This window comes from Sabethes cyaneus, chromosome 3 (genome assembly GCF_943734655.1).
Source record: "Sabethes cyaneus chromosome 3, idSabCyanKW18_F2, whole genome shotgun sequence".
Taxonomy (NCBI): Eukaryota; Metazoa; Arthropoda; class Insecta; order Diptera; family Culicidae; genus Sabethes; species Sabethes cyaneus.
The window spans coordinates 207,742,517-207,763,725 of NC_071355.1; the positions used below are offsets into that span (position 1 = coordinate 207,742,517).

Sequence of the window (21,209 nt, forward strand, 5' to 3'; positions counted from 1 at the left end):
TTTTGGCACAAAAGAATCAGCGCAGGGTAGATTGGCAAACGAGGGAGATGGGGAAAGAAAGGATCAAATGGGCAAAGGGGTGCGTTCCTCGTGCATTTAGAACGAAAGCATTTGTACAATAGGATTTATAGAAATTACCGGGAAGAAATCAGATTTAAAAGTGGCTGGGAGACAACATGCGGGGAACTGACAAAGGAATTTATTTCTTGCATTATGAGAATTTTCTCTACAATAACAGATGTACCAGTGACTGAGAGCCAAAGGGGCCCCGAGTAAGATCGGGCAATCAGCTAGTTATCTAATATGTTACTACTTACCTGCTTTTAAATCAGATAATTAATTAGCCTATTTTCAACTGAAGAAAAAAAAAAATACAAAAAGAAATCCAAAGATGGTGAATAAATCTTTTCTATAAGAAATCCACAAGTTAATAAATTATGTACAGATTTATTTCATTTTTAGTATCCTATCTCTAGTTAATTCGATCTCGACGATATCTGAATGTGTCGCTACGCATTATGTAGGTACAAATTCTATCAATTCGAAAAAAATCAAATTTACACTTCTACACTTCAGCAGCTCTGAAAGGCATCTGCTTCTCCTTACTCGATGTTCAGTGAGCCCCGTATCAGAACTGAACATGCAATTGGCTGAGAAAAAAAACTTTTTTTTTGCTTCGATACATTCACCCTTCACTAGCATGCATGCATCATCGTTCGACTTCTGGCTAAAAAAATTAGAAACGTTGAAATTGCCTAGCTAACCTAGTGAATTGTTTTGCTCCACAGGACAGACAGTAAATTGGTAATAAATTATTTTTAAAATAAAAGATTCTGATGCATAGAACATATGGAACTAAACGGTAGCCGTTCCGTATTTCAGCTTAAGTACTAGCCAGCTGTTGACACTCTAGATTGGACACAAGAGCTTGGGAATAAATTCTATCCTCGCATCCGTGGCACCAACCAATCAGTAGTGTCGATAATTGGCCGTTCGACGCAATCCGAATCAACTCAATCACACTCACGTCCATTCGTTTTACACGTTACTTCATCATTCAAGTACTTATCACGCACTCACTTTCTTAACTTGTGGGAAAAACGCCTCGATTGGCAGTATAGGATCTTCGGTGGCTAGGGTAAAATATCCGGGAACTCGCCTTGAAAGCAGTCCCTTGTTGACCGATTTGAAACCTTTCTCTTTGCTGGCTGACAGTGTAAGCTCAACGACGCGCTTGCTGTAATCGGACGAGGCACCGTTCAGATCCCAATCGCCCTCGGTGAAGGTGTTGGAGGAATCCTTCGGGGAGATTTTCATGATTGCCGTTTCCGGATGCCGGTAACCCTCGGTTGTGGTGGTTGTGCTGCTGGTGGTGGTACTGCTGCTGCTGCTGCTGCTGCTAGATGACGACGAGGACGGCGGAGAATTTTCCTCGAAACGGTTCTGCTGGACCACCGTGCCCAAGCTGCTCAGATCCTCGGTTTTGGTTTCATCGGAACTGACTAGCAGGCTGTTTCCGTCCTGGTCCACATCCTTAAGCACCGGTTCCGGTTCCTTCTTGCGGTTGAAATTCTGGATGCGCTGGCGAAGACTAATTTTGGCAGGCCGGCGGTTCGCAAGGGTGCTGGTGTTTAATGGGATCGAGGTTCGGTTGAGCGACTGAAAGGATTTATAAAACAAAAATAACGAATTAGGTATATTAAATAGTTCACGTAAACTTACCGATTGCGTCGTAGTGTCTTGCTGCCTTATCCGGCCCCGATTGACTATTCTGGGCGTTGAAGAAGATTGCGGTTGTTGCTGCTGCAGTTGTGGCGTTTCGGTGCTCGTCTTCTTCACCGTAAACCGGTTGAAGCTGGTTCTGGGTCCCGTCGGTCGGAACGATGTTCGCGTCGTCGTCATGGTAGTAGATTCGCTATTGTTGATTAGCGACTTTTCGGTCGTGCTAGAACTAGGCGAAAGAATTTCGTTAGAGTCGGCCGTTTTGTTCGGACGCGTGTTGAGCACGAAACGGTTCCTGGTGGGGAAGCGCAGCTTTGTAGCCGCTTGGGTCGTAAGTTCAATGTCGGACGAAATGGAAGAAGTTGCCACCGTTGAGGGAGCCGTTCGGTTCAGTTTGCTGCGATACTCTTTGATGCTGAACCGCGGACGATTGAGTTCCGTTCGAGTTCGGTTGACCTCGGCACTGCTTTCGTCCGAAGTGAAACTGGTGGAGGTCGACGAGATACCGGGACTGAATGAACCCGACGGTAGCCTTAGGCTGGGTTTGCTGTTCTGCAGCTTGAAATTGAGTCGAGTGTTCTCGATGTCACGCGTGATTTCATCCGACTTGAAGAAGTCATCGAGATCGTCACTGAATTTGCCTCTCGTTCGGGTGGGCTTTGGTTCCGCACTGGTGCCACCACCGGGTCTAAAGCGTGACCGAAAGCCATTACCACCGAATGAAAACTGATTGTTATCGTTGCTGAAGTTGAAGAATGAGCTCACCGCGGCGGTCGTCGTGATCGGCGGTACTTGCGTGGCCGAGACGTCCTGCTGCTGCAGTTGCTGGTCTCCAGACGGTCGATCTTGATCTTGCTCGTCACGGTTACCACCCGTGCTGAAACGATTCCGACTGAAGTTGGTTGGAAGTTTTTTTCGCTGCTTTCGTATGGAACTTTCTTCGGCGAGGAACGTTGTTGTGATGGGAGGCGATAGAGTTGTTTTGATTTCATTTTCCGACTCGGTGGTCGGTCTTAGTCGTAACCGGAAGCGGGTTTTGTTTGGATTTTCGGTAGAGTCCGAACTTTCGGCGGACACTTCAGTGCTTTGTTGCGGCTTTGGACGTCGCCGTCGACCTTTGCTTTTGAACATAGGAAACACGGTCGTGGTTCCCTGTTCTTGGGAATCCAAAAAGGATCCGATTGTGACGATTTCCGGTTGATGATCTTCCAAGCGGTTTTCCTCCGCTTCGGTGGTGTACTTGTATTTGTTGCGATTCCCCGGTGGGATGAGAGTCGGATCCGAGATGGCATCTTCGATGGTGAAGAAGCTGTGCGTAATTAGTGGTTCCTCGGTTGAAGCATCGGACACGGAACCAGGGGTGGTCGTGGAGACCCGTTTATTCGGAGGCAATCCCGTGTATCCCGGATGCATCAGTTTGTGCTGCTTGTATTCACTCTCCGGCGAGCGGAAAAGGTTTTTGAAAATATTCGGTTTTTCGGTAGTGATGAATTTGTCTCGGCCTATCCAGTTATCGCTATTCGGTGTCACCAGTACCGGTTGATTGTAGCCGTTGTGATCCCCTGCAAAGTTGATTGTGTGCGAATAGAAAGGTTGCCGCGGCGTGGTTGTTGATGGATAATGAGTAGTAGCCGGGGTGGTCGTTGGTACTGAACTGGGAGTCGATAATTGAGCATGGGATGATGAACTGGGCCTAGCATAAGATTCGTAACTGAATCGATTAGCATCCTGGAGAGGGGAATGTGGATTAATGTTATACTTGTTTAGTATTTCCATGGGGTCTTTGCTCGGATCAGCATGAGTCAGTACTGTTGGTAGGAAAGCCTGCTGGGTGCTAAGTGGTGGTGGAACTAAATTTTTAGTGTATTCATCGTGAATTTCGTTGAATACATTTTGATGCGGAATTTCTTTGAATTTTCCAATCTCGTGAGGTTGATGATCAATTGGAGGCTGCTGGTGACTCTGATAAGAGGTAAAACCGAACGAATCGCTTGCATGGTGGTCTTTATAAGAACCGAACTGAGTCGGATGAACTTGATGCGATTCGAACTGGAATTGAGACTGTTGGATTTTGTGTGGTTTCTCATAAACAATTGTCGGAGCAGGAGTTGCAGCTGGCGGAGCAGGATGCTGCGTTTTCAGACTGAACCCGTACTTATTCTGTTGCTGTTGTTGAACCTGCTGGAAGAACGGGGTAAGGACACTTGGCGGAATATGAGGAAATAGCGGGCTGGATGTGGTTGCCTGGATCTTGGGCAAATCTTTCTCCCCGGAAGAGACCAGCTTCTTCGGAAGATCGATGTCCAGGGGAATGTGATTGTAGAAGGGTTGAATTTTACTCTGCTGCTGCAGATAGTTCATCTTCTGAAGGTTTTTAATGTGCGAGAAAGTTTGCTGATAGCTACTTCCAACGCCAGCATGCAGTAAACCTTTGAGCTGAGCATCAAAGCTAGGATGGCTGGCGATTTGGCTAATAAATTTTGTCTTTGCTGTCTGCAGCGGGCTGGAAGCCTGTCCGAATTGGATGTACGTGCCGTACAGATTCGGAGAGACGTAATGTTCTAGACGATTCGAGGTGGCCGCTACCGGTTGCTTTTGCCGGTACGCAACTGCCATGTGCGTTTGCAGTTTGTTCATAACTGGATGTGGTTTTAGTGTGGATTTCTGAGGAGGTCCCGGAGGTGCGTTCAGGACAGGCTCTCTGAAATTAAACCGAATCACAATAATAAACATAATGATTATCAAAAAATCCACACAAAAAAACCCTAACACTCAACATTCCCTAATTAAAAAATTTTACTTTCGGCGCTTCCAAACGACTTGAAATTCCAAAGAGCATAACTCGTAGCTTGTTTAAAAATAACCTACATGGGCTATAAAATAAAACGGGAATGCTATAAAAGAAACCTCCCCTTCTGCTTGCCGCTGACAAACGAACGCGCCTTTGAACTGTACATATGTCGTACCCTGTCGTCTCCTTTGGTCACAGTTTTACCTGAATTGGGTATTGAATTTGCCCGATTTAACGCCAACCGGACCGAGATGAGACATCTGGGTGATGATCTTCGGCGTCGATTGATGCACGATGTTGAGTGTGGTGATTTGGTCCGATTTGCCGTACGGTTTGCCAGCATGGCGGGCCAATGTTTGTCCGGGCATTGCTGGGCTGACGTTCGTCAGCAGCAGCGGCGTGGTCATGTACTTGGGTCCCGGTGTATGACCGCCGTACGGTTTGTGCGGTGGCGGCTGAACATGCTGCTGCTGTTGCTGCTGCTGACTGCTGGCCGATGCAATCTGGAGCGTATTTTGATTCTGGTACTGAGTGATGGGCTGATTGAATTGCTTCAGGATTTGCGCATTATGCTGCGCGATATGAACTAGTTCGTCCTTGCTGGTAGTATCAAAACTCGCCACACTAATCAGCTGTTGCTGAGGCACGTGATATGGGATGGGTCTCCATGGAACCTATACGGAAGGAATGAAAAAAAAACGAAAATAGAATCAGAAAGGCACCCATCGTGACGTTAATTGGCGTTTTTTCTTCAACTCCACTCTACGCGATCGGACACAAATAAGATCATCCGCTGTGCTGCGGCAGTTAAATTCGATTGACCGTTAGGTCGGAAGAGATTGGCCTTGCAATGGAATTTTATGCGTTGCTTTTGGGTGTTATTGTCGGTAAATTGCTTTGTCGTTAGTCGATGCATGAATATGGCATTCAACGGGACATTGGCTGCGCCAAATTAGACCAGCAAATTGAAAGTAACACATCATAGCGGCCCGGCCGCACACTGCACAGTGGGGAATCGCTGGCCAGCAGCCAAAAAATGAAAGTTCATTTCGACTCTCCGTTGTATTTTTCCTGTGATTCTATACTATTGAAGTGTTCAAATCCAAAATTTTAGATCAATATGACAAACTTTGAATTTTCTATGAATCTTGAAAGTATGCTATCTCAGCATGTTTTAGCGTTTTTTTGAAAAATAACCCAATATTTCAAAACATGCTAGAGGTCTAATGGTAGCTCGGATTTCAACGGTGTCTAAGGAAAAGTTCTTCAAAAAATAGTGCTGAATAAAGCCCATTAATTGAGTATGCAGTAATTTTATCATAATACGCCACAATTTTAATTTTCATTAAAAAAGTGCCATATTTTCGCATAAAATACGCTTAAAAGTTTTGAAGCCAAGGTTCGCCACTATTGACACTACCGGTGAAAGTTAGCGTAAAATATGAGCTTTCAAATGGATATAGTCTCATTTAGCGCAGAGTAGCGCAGAGCACAGATGTTACGCTTGTAAGGCTACTATATCAGAATTCAACAATATAGTCAAAATGCAAACACTCAAAGTAATCGTAGGATATCTTAATTATGGGATATCTCCTTTACATGGTTGGATAAGCTGCTTCGAATGTATGGTCCATATTGCATATTGACTAGATTTTAGAGGTTGGAGGAAATCTGGAGGATACAGCGATAGTAAATAAGGAAATACAGCTCGAAGATCTTATGCCAATCTTGGTATTAGTTCTGAAATCACGGGTGTAGATATGAAATTAATTAAAAGGTTGAGAAATTTTCTTATGGCAAGTTCTTGAACACATTATTTCAGAAAAATTCGAAACTTATTGTTTGTATACCAAAAACCTTTATGTCAGGGTAAAGTCCTCATATAATACGTCCACTGCAATCCAAAGAATTTAAATTCGCGGTCATAAATGAATCTAGACAACTATATTGCTGATAGGACGAATGACAAAAGAAGCACAAAAATAAGTTTTTTTGTTTAATTATAGTCACTTTAACAACTCGGGTCATTCGTGACTTCTGCGGGATTGGGAATTGAACCCAGGTAACACCGGTATTGACCCTCACGAAAATAAGGTTATTGCCTTATGCTAAAAATAGTGATAAAAATACAAGACAATATTTTACATGCAAAAATGAGTGTGAAAATACAAATCGTGATAGAATTATTCGTCTTCTTATTTCTCCGGATAAAGCTTATAGCTTCTGCGAAACGGAAAAATGTAATTAGAAAAATCTTTCTGAGAACGCTATATTACTATTGAAGACGAAACGCGAAACGAATGATTCTGCAGAAGAAAAAGAAGAAGAAGAAGAAGAAAAAGATTAAGAAGAAGAAAAAGAAGATGGAGATTAAGAAGATTAAGAAAACTAATAAGGGGAAAAGTTTTGATTTTTGATTAATATTAACTTATATGGATTTTGTGATGATTATTAAAGCACATACTTGCTTTGTATTGTTTTATATAATTTTTTATCATATAAAAATTCATCTGCAATAGTTTTCAAAACGACGCTCATTTCTTATACGTCATTATACTTAAAAAATACTTGAAAAATAGTTGAAAATTCTCCCTAACACAAAAAATATACATTTTAATGCAAAATAAACCTGAAATTCGGGCTCAGCACCCCAAAATTACTTAAGAACCACATATTCTCCTTGATTTAAATAGATTTTTTTGTTTGGCCAGCATTTGTATGGAGTCGCCCCACTGTGCACTGTTCTCACATCCAGATGAGATGTGGTTTGATCCGATTATCCCGTTTGTAGGTTAAAACGCCTAAGGTAATCAGCTGGAACTAGGAAATGATCGTTGTGATCTTTACCGTGCAAGTAACTTATAGTCTTTTAACCCCTTTAGTGAATGAGAACATGTACCATAGCCACGATTGGGATAGATTTCCTTTGAAATGCTCGTTTGACATGATCGTTTTGCGCTGATGTGCCCAGACCTTTGTAGAAGCTGGTGCATCAAACCTTTGTAATACACATGTAAGACCCATTTTGCCTATTGTTTCGATCTTTCGAGTTTCAAAAAACTCATGAAAGTCTGTTGTTCAGCGAAGTCCGTTCATGAAAGTTACTCCATCTCAGAATAATTTTTTATAGACTTCAAATTAAGTACTTCCATTTAAAAAAAATATTATAAAAATATTTTTGATATCTTTATTTTAAACTTTCTGTTCACATTTCCAAAAATCTGGTTTATTTTTTCATGTTTAGACATCAATTTCCTACAACTCTTCCTCAGACATAATTTTTAAGCAATCGATAGTATTCGTGATACGATATCTCAAACAAAGTACTATGCCTTTTTTTCTTAAAATGAGTCTTGAATCAAAATGGTAGGGTTTATTTCTAATTCCCGTCGTAGTAAGTAAAGCCATTCTAATTTTCATTCTTTGTTGGATGGATTTAATGAATACTTCAAAAGTTCTTGTGCTGATTTGACTAAAACACACTTACCTTCCGATCCGTGAACTTTGAAATCACTGAAAAGCGATTATTAAAGCATATTATTAAAATTACGCAACTGATTTTATTTCTTAAACTCGTCGTACCGTTTTAAAATCCGTCCATCAAAATTTTTCATCGTTCGAACTAAAAATCGCAACAATGTTCACGAAGCTAACGCGCATGTATTTATGAAGGACGGCATGACAAATGTCAAAATTTCTGCAGGTCAGGCAAGTTTTCCTGGTTGTAGAATAACGACAATTCCTTGCATGAGGTATTTTCATTTATGAATGACGGAAATTAGATATTTTTGATCTTCATCAGGGGTTCTATAACGTGTATTTTTATTAGCTGTTGTTGTCTGAGTTATAATTTTTTTGTTACTTACAAAGTGTTGATCGTGAATTTTTCTTCCTGTTTTGGGCACGATACTTTTACAATTGACTTGATTTTAATTGTGCTGTTTTTCATTGGTCTGCATTCGTGATGTTAGCTTGTGATTGTGTCTGATCTTGTGTTTCTGTGTTAGTGTTTGCCTTTGTGGTTGTTTTTCTACTAGTTTGTTTTAGTGTGTTTAGTATTCCCGTGTAACATATGTTAATTCCGTCTGTGTCAGAGCGTTTGTTGATGTTGTTCGTAGTCATTATATGACATATGACAGTTTCATCCAATTCAGAAATGTTCGATGTTCGATGTACGATTTCACGTAGAATAGGACACCGCTTCTAGTTTTTGATAATAAAGAACAGAAGTTTGCGCTAGTGGTTCATTGTGCGGCATACGTGAGAGTATGCTTGAAACTATCAATGTTTCCCTGTTAAATACAACAGATGTCGTTACTTTGTAACGCATATTGTACATATTGGAAACAGTCCAATTTTGCGTGACAATAAATTTACTCAGCGCAGCAACAGTACTCTCTCATGCGTCTCAGTTTCTTTTGTGTTTATCGCTAATCGCAATATACCGTTTGACACCTGAGCCAATAAATAGTTGGTAATTGCGAAATTGATTTTTCCTTCGAATTGAAATGTAGCAAACATATGCAGCTCCCGGCTCTCGTACGGTATCAAAATCACTTTCCCGGGCTCAAGGAATAATGGTAGTATGATGCTATGGAGAGGTATAGAAGTCATGAGAATTAACTATAACAGAGTAACTGTACGAAAAATAAAATGTGACTTGTGATTGCTTTTTAGGTAGGTAAACATGGATAAGTGAGAAATTTTGATTATACTTCTAATAGAAAACCGCTATCTCTTGAAAAGCAATGGTTAATGTGGTGTCCTATTGCTCAGTAGAAAGACAGAATGGACCCACCTAGTAGGTATCTGTGAGACAAAAAGACGCCTTCACGTTTGTGGCTGTAACTAATTTAGCTTATGACCAAAACGACTAAAACTTTTTTTCAGACCACTAGAAGGATGTAGCTTTCAAATGGATTAAAGCGCTCGTTGATAACTATCACCGAAATTTTTTTAAATTTTTGGAAAAAAGTGTCTCACTGTCGACGTCTCTCCCCTATCCTAAGTTTTGTTGCATAATGAATTTAGGAATGCAATGAAATACATGAAAATGTATCACTTGCGTATAGGAAAGAGTGGCAACCGTCATTTATTTTCAATATCCATAAATAACCGTGCTACTCAACATGGTCTCGAACTATCGTAGTCAGGCACACATCTATGTTATAGTCAAGGGGGAGCCACAGGGGCCATAAACCCGTATCCCATTTACGGCTACCGTTCCACAGTGGGGCGACTCCATATAAATGCTGGCTAAGCAAAAGAATCTCTCTAAATTAACGACGAGCTATGGTTCTTAAGTAATTTTAGGGTACTGAGCCCGAATTTTACGTTATTTTTTCATTAGAACGTATATCTTTTGTGTTAGGGACTATTTTTTCAAGCATTTTTTGAGTGGAATTTTTCGAGCAGTCCAGTCGAGCAGTTTAATCAAGCAGTTAAGTCGAGCTGTCAAATCAAACAGTTAAGTCAAGCAGTTGCGTTGAACAATCAGGTTGAGTGGCTAAGTCGAGCAGTCTAGTAGAGCTGTTGAATCGAGCAATCGGGTTGAGCAGTTGAGTCGAGCAGTGGAATCAAGCAGTTGAATCGAGCAGTCGAGTAGAGCGTCGAATCGAAGTGGAGTCGAGCAGATGAATCGTGCTGTCCAGTCAAGCAGTCCAGTCGGGCAGTTCAATCGTGCAGTTAAGTCGATTAGTAAGTCAAGCAAATGTGTCAAGCAGTCGAATCGAGTAGTTAAGTCGAGTAGTCCACTCGAGCAGTTAAATCGAGCTATTCAGTCAAGTCGATCTCTCCAATCAAGCAGTTGAGTCGAGCAGTCGAATCGAACAGTTCAGTTGAGCAGTTCAGTTTAGCGGTCCAGTCGAGCAATCAAATCAAGCAGTCTAATCGACCAGTCCAGTCGAGCAGTCTAATCAACCAGTTGAGCAATCGAGCAGTCCAGTAGTCGACGAGGAAAACCAGGTCTCTGACAGGACGTCATAAGAGGCTTATCGGTAAATAAAAACAGGTCCCAGACAGGACGTCATGACTACTCGAAATAAGATTATCAATAATTTGTATTTTCACATTTTTGCATGTAATATGTTCTATTGTATTTTTCATCTCTTTATTACTTTTTTATTGTGCTTATTCTGTCATTATTTCTATCGGTTATATAGGGTACGGGAGGGTATTTTCAGCCCTTCAGCTCCAGCGATTGCTTCTATTTTTTAGCCTAGGCTCACTTCTAGTGGAAGAACAGTAAGTTTTGATATTCTTTTAACAAAAACAGTAGATTAGTTACATTTTTGAGAAAATAGTTGTAAAATGCTAAAGTTGTATATCGAAAAAGTATTTATTTAGCAAAAGAAAGAGAAAATTGGCTGAATTAAGAAGCAGGCCCAAAATTCCCTCCCGTAGCCAAGATGTATGAATTTTTGCATGAACATGAATTAAAATTCTGTGTATTGCACTTGACATATAGTGCCAGGAATACAGCCCGACGTAAAGTTTTGCAGTGTAGAAACAATAAGTTTTGAATTTTACTGAATTAAAGAGAAATGAGTCGTCATTGATTCTGTAATTTTCAAAAGTCAAAAGTTTGAAACAAAAATTCTGTTCATCAAAATATTTTTTTTGTTTAGATTATAGTCACTTTAACCAGATCTGGGTCATTCGTGACTTTCATCAAAATATATTCTTTTTGTTCAGACTAGCAGAAAGATTACAGTGAATACGTTTTTGAAAACGGAACCCTTGTTTTGGGCCCAATTGCTTCTTAAATTGGGCTTTCCAACGAAAAGTAAATGACTGCTCATTTCCCCTTAATGTGTTTTGAACAACAAATTCCTTTCAGAATATTTCTTAATCTGTACCCGTGAACTAATACTGACTATATTATCTGTTGCAAAAAATAACAAATTGAAAACGGACTATTGCCTGACGCAGTTGCACTTGAATAATAACTTTGTTTCGAGCCAGCGTTAAAGAGCCTAAAGATGAATAGTTGCTGAACATTTTTATTCGAGTGAAATGATTTTTTTTTTGTTATATTTCACGCAAAATAAGCGAACAGTAAATTTGTTGACATTTGGCAGTGTTTCAGACTAGTTGATGATAAAAATTTGAAGACATTTACCATTTTTTCTTGCTACTAGTTTTGCGACATGTTACTGGTATATAAGCACCAAAAAGAAATGTAAGAACAACGAAAACATCTTTTGTTCTACGTATCATATACTCTTCGGTACCGGGGAGAAAATGTCACCAGTCTTGGAGACACTTTTCTCTTCTGCTGTTGCGCACGTAAACTAAACATACAGCTTTCCCCCAAACATCACGATTTTAAATAAGAAGGTCCCTAATACACCTTATTCTCAATCAGTTCTCCATACTATTCCAACTACAACTGTAAGCAAAAGGCGGCAAATGCGTGTCATTTCTACACGGCATTTTGTATGAATGGTCAGCTGACGTACGAAAATGTTTGGTTATTACCATGTACGTATTCGGGCTAGTCTCGACACTTACAAGACTATGATAAAATTACTACACAGTTAATATAAAGGAGAGTGAAAATGAATTTACATTTTCTAGCTGATGGCCAGCGATGAGCTTTCGGTTGATCAATTGAAGGTTAAAATTTAATTTTTAGTAGAAGTCTTCTATATTTTCGATCGGAACATTACTGTATAATCATTAAATATATTTCTTGAACAAATGGTTTTCTGCATAATAGCTTGGTCTCCCTCCAGAGGTGAGTGAGCCTCTTTGGTTTAAAACTTCTCTAATAAAAAAATGGCTTGACACCACAACGCCCCCCAACCCCAAACAAAAACGATGGCTCTTCCCTGCTCTTTGGTTTAACTTGATATATGAGATATTAATAAAATTTGCTTTATATTCAAATATCCCAAATTAACTGATTGTAATAACATAACAGGTGACATAAAACTATTTATGGGAATGAAAACACCCTTATTGACATCTATTTGGAAAATCATTTAGTCATAGTTTCCAAGATCCCAACCATTTAGACAACGAATGAATTATACTAATTCTGGAATATTGCTGTATAGCACGAAACCCATATATTTATTGCCTTCCATGAAGAACACATTGAATCTGTCCAAAAATTATTAGATCGGTGTTAAGTTAGACCGAACCAAGTGATAAAACTCTGATTTCGAGAAAAAAGCATTCGAATTTTGCTGCTCTGTATGGTTTATACCAAAGTTTAAACCTATCAATCATTCGAAATCATCTTACAGCTCTGGCTGTTTGCATCATTTATGTAGTCTGATTAGTCTTTAACTCGTTTTTTTAAATTTTGCGTTTTGGTCCAGTATGATTTAACACCGACCATTTCTGCTGTGGGTGCCAAGAAAATTAATCTACATTTATACTTTAACCCCTATTGAGTATATCTAATTTGCTGCCAGCATTCCAGAAATATACAATATAAAACGTCGACTCCACTCAAGGGCGTAGAAGAGTGGTAATTAACCGTCAACTATAACATCTGAGGTTTTGTTGCATAAACATCGACACTAAAGAATGAGATCATCTCTATAAGTCTGGTTGCATAATACAATTTTATACTGAGAAAATGTACGGCAATAACATTCAAACAAATATTGTCTATTATTAAAGGTTGTAAAACATTTCGATCAAAGATTTAAAAATATTTCGTAAATATAGTCGAGTCTGGTGCACCAGTAATGCCCAAAAACCAGAACGATGATGGTCATCTAACTAACGCGCTGCGGTACCACACTATCCGTAAAAACATCTACAAACTATCATGGTCATTTTCGGTAGCGAACTTCTGCTCATAATAGTCCATTATGCAGATTGCAGGATTTTCACACGGAAACCACATTACCCGTGTCCAAGTAGCTTGATTGTTTTTATTTCGCATGACCAATGCCGGCCAACGTTCAACCAACCAGTCTCAATCTTCCCCCTGGCACATTATCATAGGCATTTTTCTAAGCGCCCCACCGCACGGAAAGTGAAATGATTTTCCTTCTCTAGTGTCTATCTTCTTTTCATCGCCTTTTTGTTTTGCTGCTTTTCTTCTGTTAGAGTTCACTTTCTTTCAAACTGCCCACCACACAATTATTGCTGCCGGGTAGACTCGTGAAACAACGTACACTACACGCCACTCCAGATCTCATGCAAAGTGTGCAATTTAAGAAAATTATTTTTATATTCCACGGTTGGCAGACTAGCAGCAGTTCGTGCGCCGCGCCGTCCAAAACTTAGTGCAGTCATTTGTAGGAAAATTTTCACCACCTTCTAAATTAGACCCACCCCTCTCGGTGGGGGTTTCTGTTGGGCACTTTTTATAGATGGTCGCCGAAACTTTTGTTATCACAAGGAAAAATGATTTCTGTTTATTGTGTTGAAATCTTGCCTTTGCTTTTGTTTTGAAACTGTACAGTGCTATTAAAACAATTGCTTAAATTATAAAATCTAGGGTTTATGAACGATGGAGCTATAAGCAAATTGATATAATTACCGGGCAGCATTGGTGTCATAGGATTGATTTTATGCCATAGCCCAATGTTGAATGCTTTCTTTAATCAAGCTTTTTATGAGAATGCTTTAATCAAGGTTTTTATGAGACAAGAAAAGGTGTATGAGATAATGGTTCATCGCCAAGTTGAAATTTTCATCTAATATGGTACGCTAGTACGATGACCTTGCTTTGGTGCGTAGTACGATCGAAAAATACTGCGCACTATTGCTTTTAAAATTTGGGGTGCACTTTTTGAGTGATCGTCCTGACGTTTCAGGATTTTTCATTTTCAAATCCTTCATAATATTCCCTTAACATTATTTTCATTTTGAAGAGGACTTTCATAAGGCCATTGCAAATTATTTTTGTAGTTTTTGTCAACCCCCCTTTTGGAAATTCTCTTGAAAAATCGGGGGGCAAAAAAATAATTTGTAGGATATACGCATGAAGAAGCTATCTTGTATGTTCGCCATTGCGTTTATGCTGTTAAGATCGACTGAGATACATATATTGTATTGCGGATTTTCGGCTTTCCAGTCAGTTTTATATTAAAAACGGCTTTTTTATACTGTCTGACGTTTCGGCCTTTGGTTTTGGCCTTTTTCAAAGGTAATATGGTTTGCCTACCTTATCTTAGCTATGAGAAAAAGAGAGGAAGATTGTGTCGCAATAAAATTATTGTAAATTGTTAGCGATCGTCAGTTGGTTTCATAGGGTAAAGAACCGGTTTTAAGCAGTCTAAGCGGGTCACTGATTGTTTTCGCTTATTACAAGCGATGGGTTGACTAAGTGGGGGATATCAGCATACCAATCTTCTTGCTATCTTTAGTTCTTCAAGCTGTTACCATTGGAAGACACTATTGTTCAGCTAAGCTTTTGATTTTTTGCTTTAAAAGTTGAAGCGGTGTAACTAATTTTGATCTGACCGAACATATTTTCATCCTCAAGGTGCTTTGTTAAGCAATCCTGAAATCTGAATTTTTTTACGTCCCCATAAAAAATCACTCGAACTATTCCCCCTTTTCAGTAAGTTCGCGTTCCTATCCGCGACCTACAAATCGGCATCTGATGCGTAATCGGCATAGCGTATCGGCATAGTTGCGTAAAATGCCATCTGTCTAAATTGTTTATCGGGGCATACACTCACCGCACCGTTCGGCAAACGTTATTCGTCGTCTGTTTTATTCTCTAGTGTTCTTATGGGAAACTGCGAGTTTGACGTCTCACTCGCTGTTCATAAGGATGGTGGGAGAACAAAAGAGGTAAACATAGCAGTACACACGGTCCGACTCAGAACAGTGTTGTCAAAGCAAATAACATTGAAACACATCGTTGCTTCAATAAATCACTGAGAAAATCTTCGAAAATTATTGAAACAGCTGTTTTTTCTGTTGTTTTTAATAAAGAAAAATTAATTATGAACATACATTTCACTTGAAAGTATTGAACCACGTTTTCACCATTGGAGGTTTCAGTTAATTTCAAACCAATAATTCTTATTTGCAGAACCGAAACAGTGTCTTGGCAACACGATAGTTCATCTGTTATGCTGCAGCTGCTGCTACTGGTGAACAGGTTCCGTCAATTCAGAATTTGTTTTCAGTTTTGTTATAAAATAATAAGACTTTCGCCTAGTGACAAAGCCTTAGATAATATAAAAAAAGATAGTGAATAATATGGTAAGAGACAATTGAGTGCTTGACTTTTAGAGTGGTTGTAATCAGTGCTGAAAAATGTGATGGGTTCGTTAGTAGCGAGCTGGCGATTGCCTTCAGCAGCTGAAAAATGTACGTTTTTGCACAATTTTTAATTCATCATATTTCTTATCGGAAACCCAGGAAATTGTGTTTGTGTGAATAAAATGTCTAGTTGAGTGAAGATGATCCTATCAAAAGATTTTGAAAATATGAATAAAAAAGTGCATTTTCGGCTCATTTATTCATAACTGATTAAAATAGGTGACACTGCTTAACTCGTTCCTTACCCTATTTCGAATTTGACATTTCATTCGAGTCAAAATGTGTTGCCATTCCCGTTCATGGGAAACTCGATAGCTGTTCCTTGTTCATCCTTTGTTAAAAGAATCCAATAGAATATACTGAGATCTCACTTATATTATTGATCAAAATCTGAATGAAACCTACCGTGAAACTTATTGCGGAAAACGGAGCCGAAAATGTATTGCAATTGCTACTAACAGAAACGAGACTGGCTTGGAGGGCCAACAAGTTATGAACGAAAGGTAAACGAGTTGTAAACAAACACTTTTCTGTTTTTTTGTGTGAGAAAAACGGATGAAATAATTTTTCTTTTGTTGACATTTCGAAATATGATTTCGTGTCAGTGAGAACAGGTTTTCAAATCTTTTTTGTCGTCGTCAGCAAATTAGCGATTAAAGATGTGCGATCATAACTGAAATATTTCAATTTAAAAAATCTTTCGAAAGGATTATTTTTTTAGCAATTTAAACAAGGAGGTTACAAGGAGTTACAATATACTAAAGTTCCTTTTGTATCCCAAAGTGATTTAGGTCACAAAGATAGTTCGAGACCATGTCGAGTAGCACCGCCATTTATGATTATTGAAAATAAATTACGGCTGCCACTCATTTGGACGCGCAGCGATAAATTTTCATATATTTTAGTGCATTCTCAAATTCATTATGCAACAAAACTTAGGATAAATATTAAAGCTGATATTTGCAACTATTCCACGGTATCCAGTGGAGCCGACATTCCTATACTATTGCAAGAATGCCGACAGCCACCTAGGTTTAGCAGAGGTGGAAATAATAATTTTTAGACCATTTACCATGCTTTTGCTACCCAGCAAACTGTAATATGACGTCTCGGAAAGAAAAGTTCACTTACATCAACTCTTGTAACTCAGTGATGCCAGATCTACGGATTTATCCGTAGTTCTACGGATTTAGGATTTTTCTACGGACCTACGGATCAAGTGCGCAAATCTACGGATTTCCTTAAACTTTGCGGAAAAGATTGAATGTATCATTTAGTGGCAAAAAGTACGAGTACGCTACATGCAATGAATAATATCCCGAAAAGCATAACTTTATTCTTTCTGAGAGAAAGAAGCGAATGGAGCACTTTTCTTTAATGAGAAGGGTAATAAAAATGAAAGATTTGCTATATTGCTGTAATGCTGTCAATAAAAACTAGCAGTTTTCGCTTTGACAACAGATATTTATAGTAATATTGATATTTTCCTGGTTGGAATACGGCAAAAAGGCTAAATATTTTCATTTCTATTTTTTCCCAGATTTTGGCAGTTCCGTAGTATGATTTCAGTAGTGTGATAGAACTTCAAAATCGAGCGAATAAGGTTGTTCTTTATAATCAAGTAGATGGAATCCTTTTTCTATATGCATTAATGTTCAATATGCTCTTTTTACGCGACTAATAAAACTCTTGGACATTTAATCCTTCAGAAAGCGATGAAAAGATAACAAATAAATAGAAAAGACAACGAAGAGATGACGCAAGATAGCAGAATGTTGACGAAAATGTGAATAGAAGTCAATTAAACTGTGATCAAGAGATGGCAAAAATACGAAAAAGGCAACAAAAAATGGGAAAGAGACATTTAAAAACTGTCAAACAGACGATAAAAAATGAAAAAAAGATGGCGAATATACATTATAAAAAAGACGCCAAAAGAACAACGAACAAACAAACAAAAAATACAAGACAATTTTGTTCCAATATATATATTGATTTTATGTGCAACGTAAGAACACTAAATAACGCGATTACTAGACACAACACTTATGGTTCTTACAAAAAACATAAATACCTTATCCGCTAACCGGTTTCGTGTATGATGCTACCCATCATCAGAGCGGTGGTCGACTGGATACAAAGTAGTAATCTGCTGTTTACAACAACAACAACAACAACAATTTTGTTGTTTTGGCAAAAAACAGGACGAATGATTTAAAGATGATAATGAAAACGAAGAAAAGGCGGCAAAATGTCATAAAACGAAACTACGATGGAAACCTTGCAAAAGAGCATGAAAAGACAATAAAAATATAACAAAGAAATGACAACGAGATGACGAATACGGCTAAAAGGCAGTACAGAGATTACAAAAAGACGACTAAATGTACGAGAAAGTACATATAATATGACTAACAGACAGAAAGATATGACGAAGAACTGAAGATAAATACGCGAAAAGTCGAAGGACGACAAAAATACGGTTAAAAGATGCCAAAGAACGTTACAAACAGCGACAAAAAAGCCATACAAAACGACGAAAAGACTGTAAACAGATGTAGCCCTTGGCTACAGGCATTGGAGATAGTTGTTGTTAAAAATAACGAAAAATGACCAACAAACGTTAAAAGACAACAAAAAAACGAAGGTTAGCATTCACATCTCTCACACCAAGGACTCGGGTTCAAATTCCAGTTCCACAGAAACCACGAATGACCCAAGCTGTTGAAGTGACTGTAATCACATTGAAACAAACAAACAAAAAACGACAGGAAGATGTCTGGAACGGCGGAAAATTTGACGGTGAAAAATTCAAGACAAAATACAAAACAACCAAACGACGAGAAATGGAAGAATTCAGAACAATAAAGGCAAAAGGCGAATGACGAAAGTCAAGATTATGCATTCTTGAATAATATAATAAATAATAATAAAGAATAATAAATTTGAAATGTATCATGAACTGATTCGATTCAAAAAAGCATTAATTTGTTTCAAGTGCAATCAAGAATACCTAAGCAATAAAAAATGTCACTTTTTAGCAAAACTGAGAAACACTTTACATGAAGAACAAATGAATCGTTTGTTTGAGAAACCCCACAAACGCCATTTTTACGAAAATTGACTTTTTAACAGTTTTTGATTCTTTGAGGATATCTACACCTTCCCTCAAAATTTCAGACAAAGTTAGTTCCACGAACCCCTTTTAATTGGGGTTGCAAATATCCGTTTGTTTGAGAAACCCCAAATATCCATGTTTCCGAAAATCACCTAGAGCGGCGCTGCGGAAGGTACAAAATTATCATTCAATATTTACGTGCAATGTTGTAAGCAGTATTCGCAACACAATTCAATAGTATAAAAATGTCTTCGGAATCGAAAAATTACGACTTGGACACAGTCAAAAAGAAGAAACCTAGTGTTCGGCGGATTACAGAATACAAGGCGAAAGTTATTAAAAGTAAAAGAACGGCGTATAACATCGAAAAGAAAAGGATGTTTTAGCTGAAAAAGTGTAGTGAGAGCTGATTGCAAATGTAGATAAGCTTGGATAAATAAAGCATTCTTGTAATCTAGATACAGTAAAAACTGTAGCAATCTCGTTCCGGAAATCGACAGACGAAACTATCCAAACGTTTCTCACAAAAGCAGTAATCCACCATTTACTATGCAATGTTAATAATAGCACAACATATCTTATTAATCTTCTATTTATCTTTTTTGTTAACTCGATGCTTTTCCTAATGTGAGTAATCCGTCAAGCACTCCTGAGTAACTGTAAAATCAATAGTTTATCCGTTCGAAATATTTAAGGTGTTGTTCACGTATCTTCATTTCTTTTTGGTATAACGTAATTTGAGAACAGACCCTTATTCTCAGGTTCTGCTCCATAATCATAGTACGGTTGTTATCCAAAATTTAAAATGTTTATTTTCTGGTTATAATATCTTTAATTACTAATAGCAAAGTATCGAGGTATTCTATTCGATGTGAATTCGTGTTACTCTGGTCCATTTATGCAATTCAAAAACCGCCGTTATTCCATTTACCTTTTATTTTTTAATAGGTAAATGCAAACTATGATAAAAATTTCGATTGAAAAAGTACAAAACTTTTTCTAAAACTTGTATTATTCTACTTCAAAATTTTAAATAAATAATGTTTAGCGCCCCTCCCCGATTTTTGTTCTTAGCGGTACGTACTAAATTAACATCCCCAGTGGTATATGGTAGCAAATAACATACTATGAACATGGATAGATCACAAGTTTGAATAAAAACGGTCTAAAACTACTTAAGTGTACCGTCAATTTCTCGTTTGTTTGAGAAACCCCAAATATCCATCAACTTTAAAGCCTTGTAACTTTCGCTAAAATCATTATTTTGATAAAAAGATAAGTCTACATAATGTATTTTAGATACTATCGTAGAATCACATACCAAAAACTATAAGGATTGGTTCAAAATTTTGAGAAAATCAGTTTTTTGTTGTTTTCCAACAATAGTGTCGAGTGGACTTGTGGGGTTTCTCAAACAAACGATTCAAATGTCGGTCAAACTTCCTTTTAAATCAAAAGTTCGATTTAAAATTTGATTAAGTTGAACCCTTTCCTCTGTGATTAAAACACAAATGGTAAAACTACGGATTTTTCTTCAGCGAAACCTGGCATCACTGTGTTGTAAACAGAGATGTCAATATTTTTTCTCAGAACTCAGGATACAAAGGAAATAAAAAACAGGATAATTCAGGATTTTTATTTCAATTTTTTTTAGGAAAGCAATATGTACAAATATTCATACTAAAAATTCTCTAACATTGCTGCTTATGCATTGACTATCTACCACAGTTCCAATTACACGAAATTTGGAATGAAAATGGACGTCCTTAACCTTTCGTTACTCGCGCCAACATCGCTTCATAGGTAAGGTAAAACAGAACGAAATTCACTCGAATACTAACGCCAAATTAGCATAAGCATAAAATACCGCCAGTGTTTTGCTACTCCGTTATTGACCAGGACCGATGAAAATTGCAAAATGATTGCTGGAAAAAGCATACTGATCAATACCGACGCCGGCCGCGTCCGAATGCGGGTCCAGGTGGGATGGGTAGGATTGTTAGTCCAATACTTGTTGCTACTAAAGACCAGGGAACCCTCTGCATCTTCACAAGCATTTCGGGAAAGGAATTGTTGTTAGTAGGGGAACTATATGGATAATGTAAGTATGTAAGCACGAGTTATATGAGATTAACCTGGATATTCGAAAAATTTCTTGTAAAGCCAGTAATTACGAAAATTAAGATATAAAAAATACCTTTTTGACACATTTAATATAATGTCAATGGTGCTTATATACAACCATAATTTAATTTATATCGAAAAATACTACCCAGCTAGAACCCACTCGTATAACAATGTACAAAAATTATCGTAAATAACTCCTAACAAATT

General features: G+C 38.2%; 1 protein-coding gene across 1 annotated transcript in view; it reads right to left on the reverse strand.

Annotated features, from left to right (window-relative positions):
* Positions 1–1,068: 1,068 nt before the first annotated feature.
* Positions 1,069–21,209, reverse strand: part of LOC128740653 (mucin-5AC-like) — a 42,722-nt gene continuing 22,581 nt past the window's right edge. Inside the window, exons 3-5 of the mRNA XM_053836215.1 lie at positions 4,718–5,187; positions 1,723–4,423; positions 1,069–1,659 (exon numbers count right to left, since the gene is read on the reverse strand). Coding sequence (XP_053692190.1) covers positions 1,069–1,659; positions 1,723–4,423; positions 4,718–5,187 — 3,762 coding nt within the window. The remainder of the gene's footprint in view (positions 1,660–1,722; positions 4,424–4,717; positions 5,188–21,209) is intronic.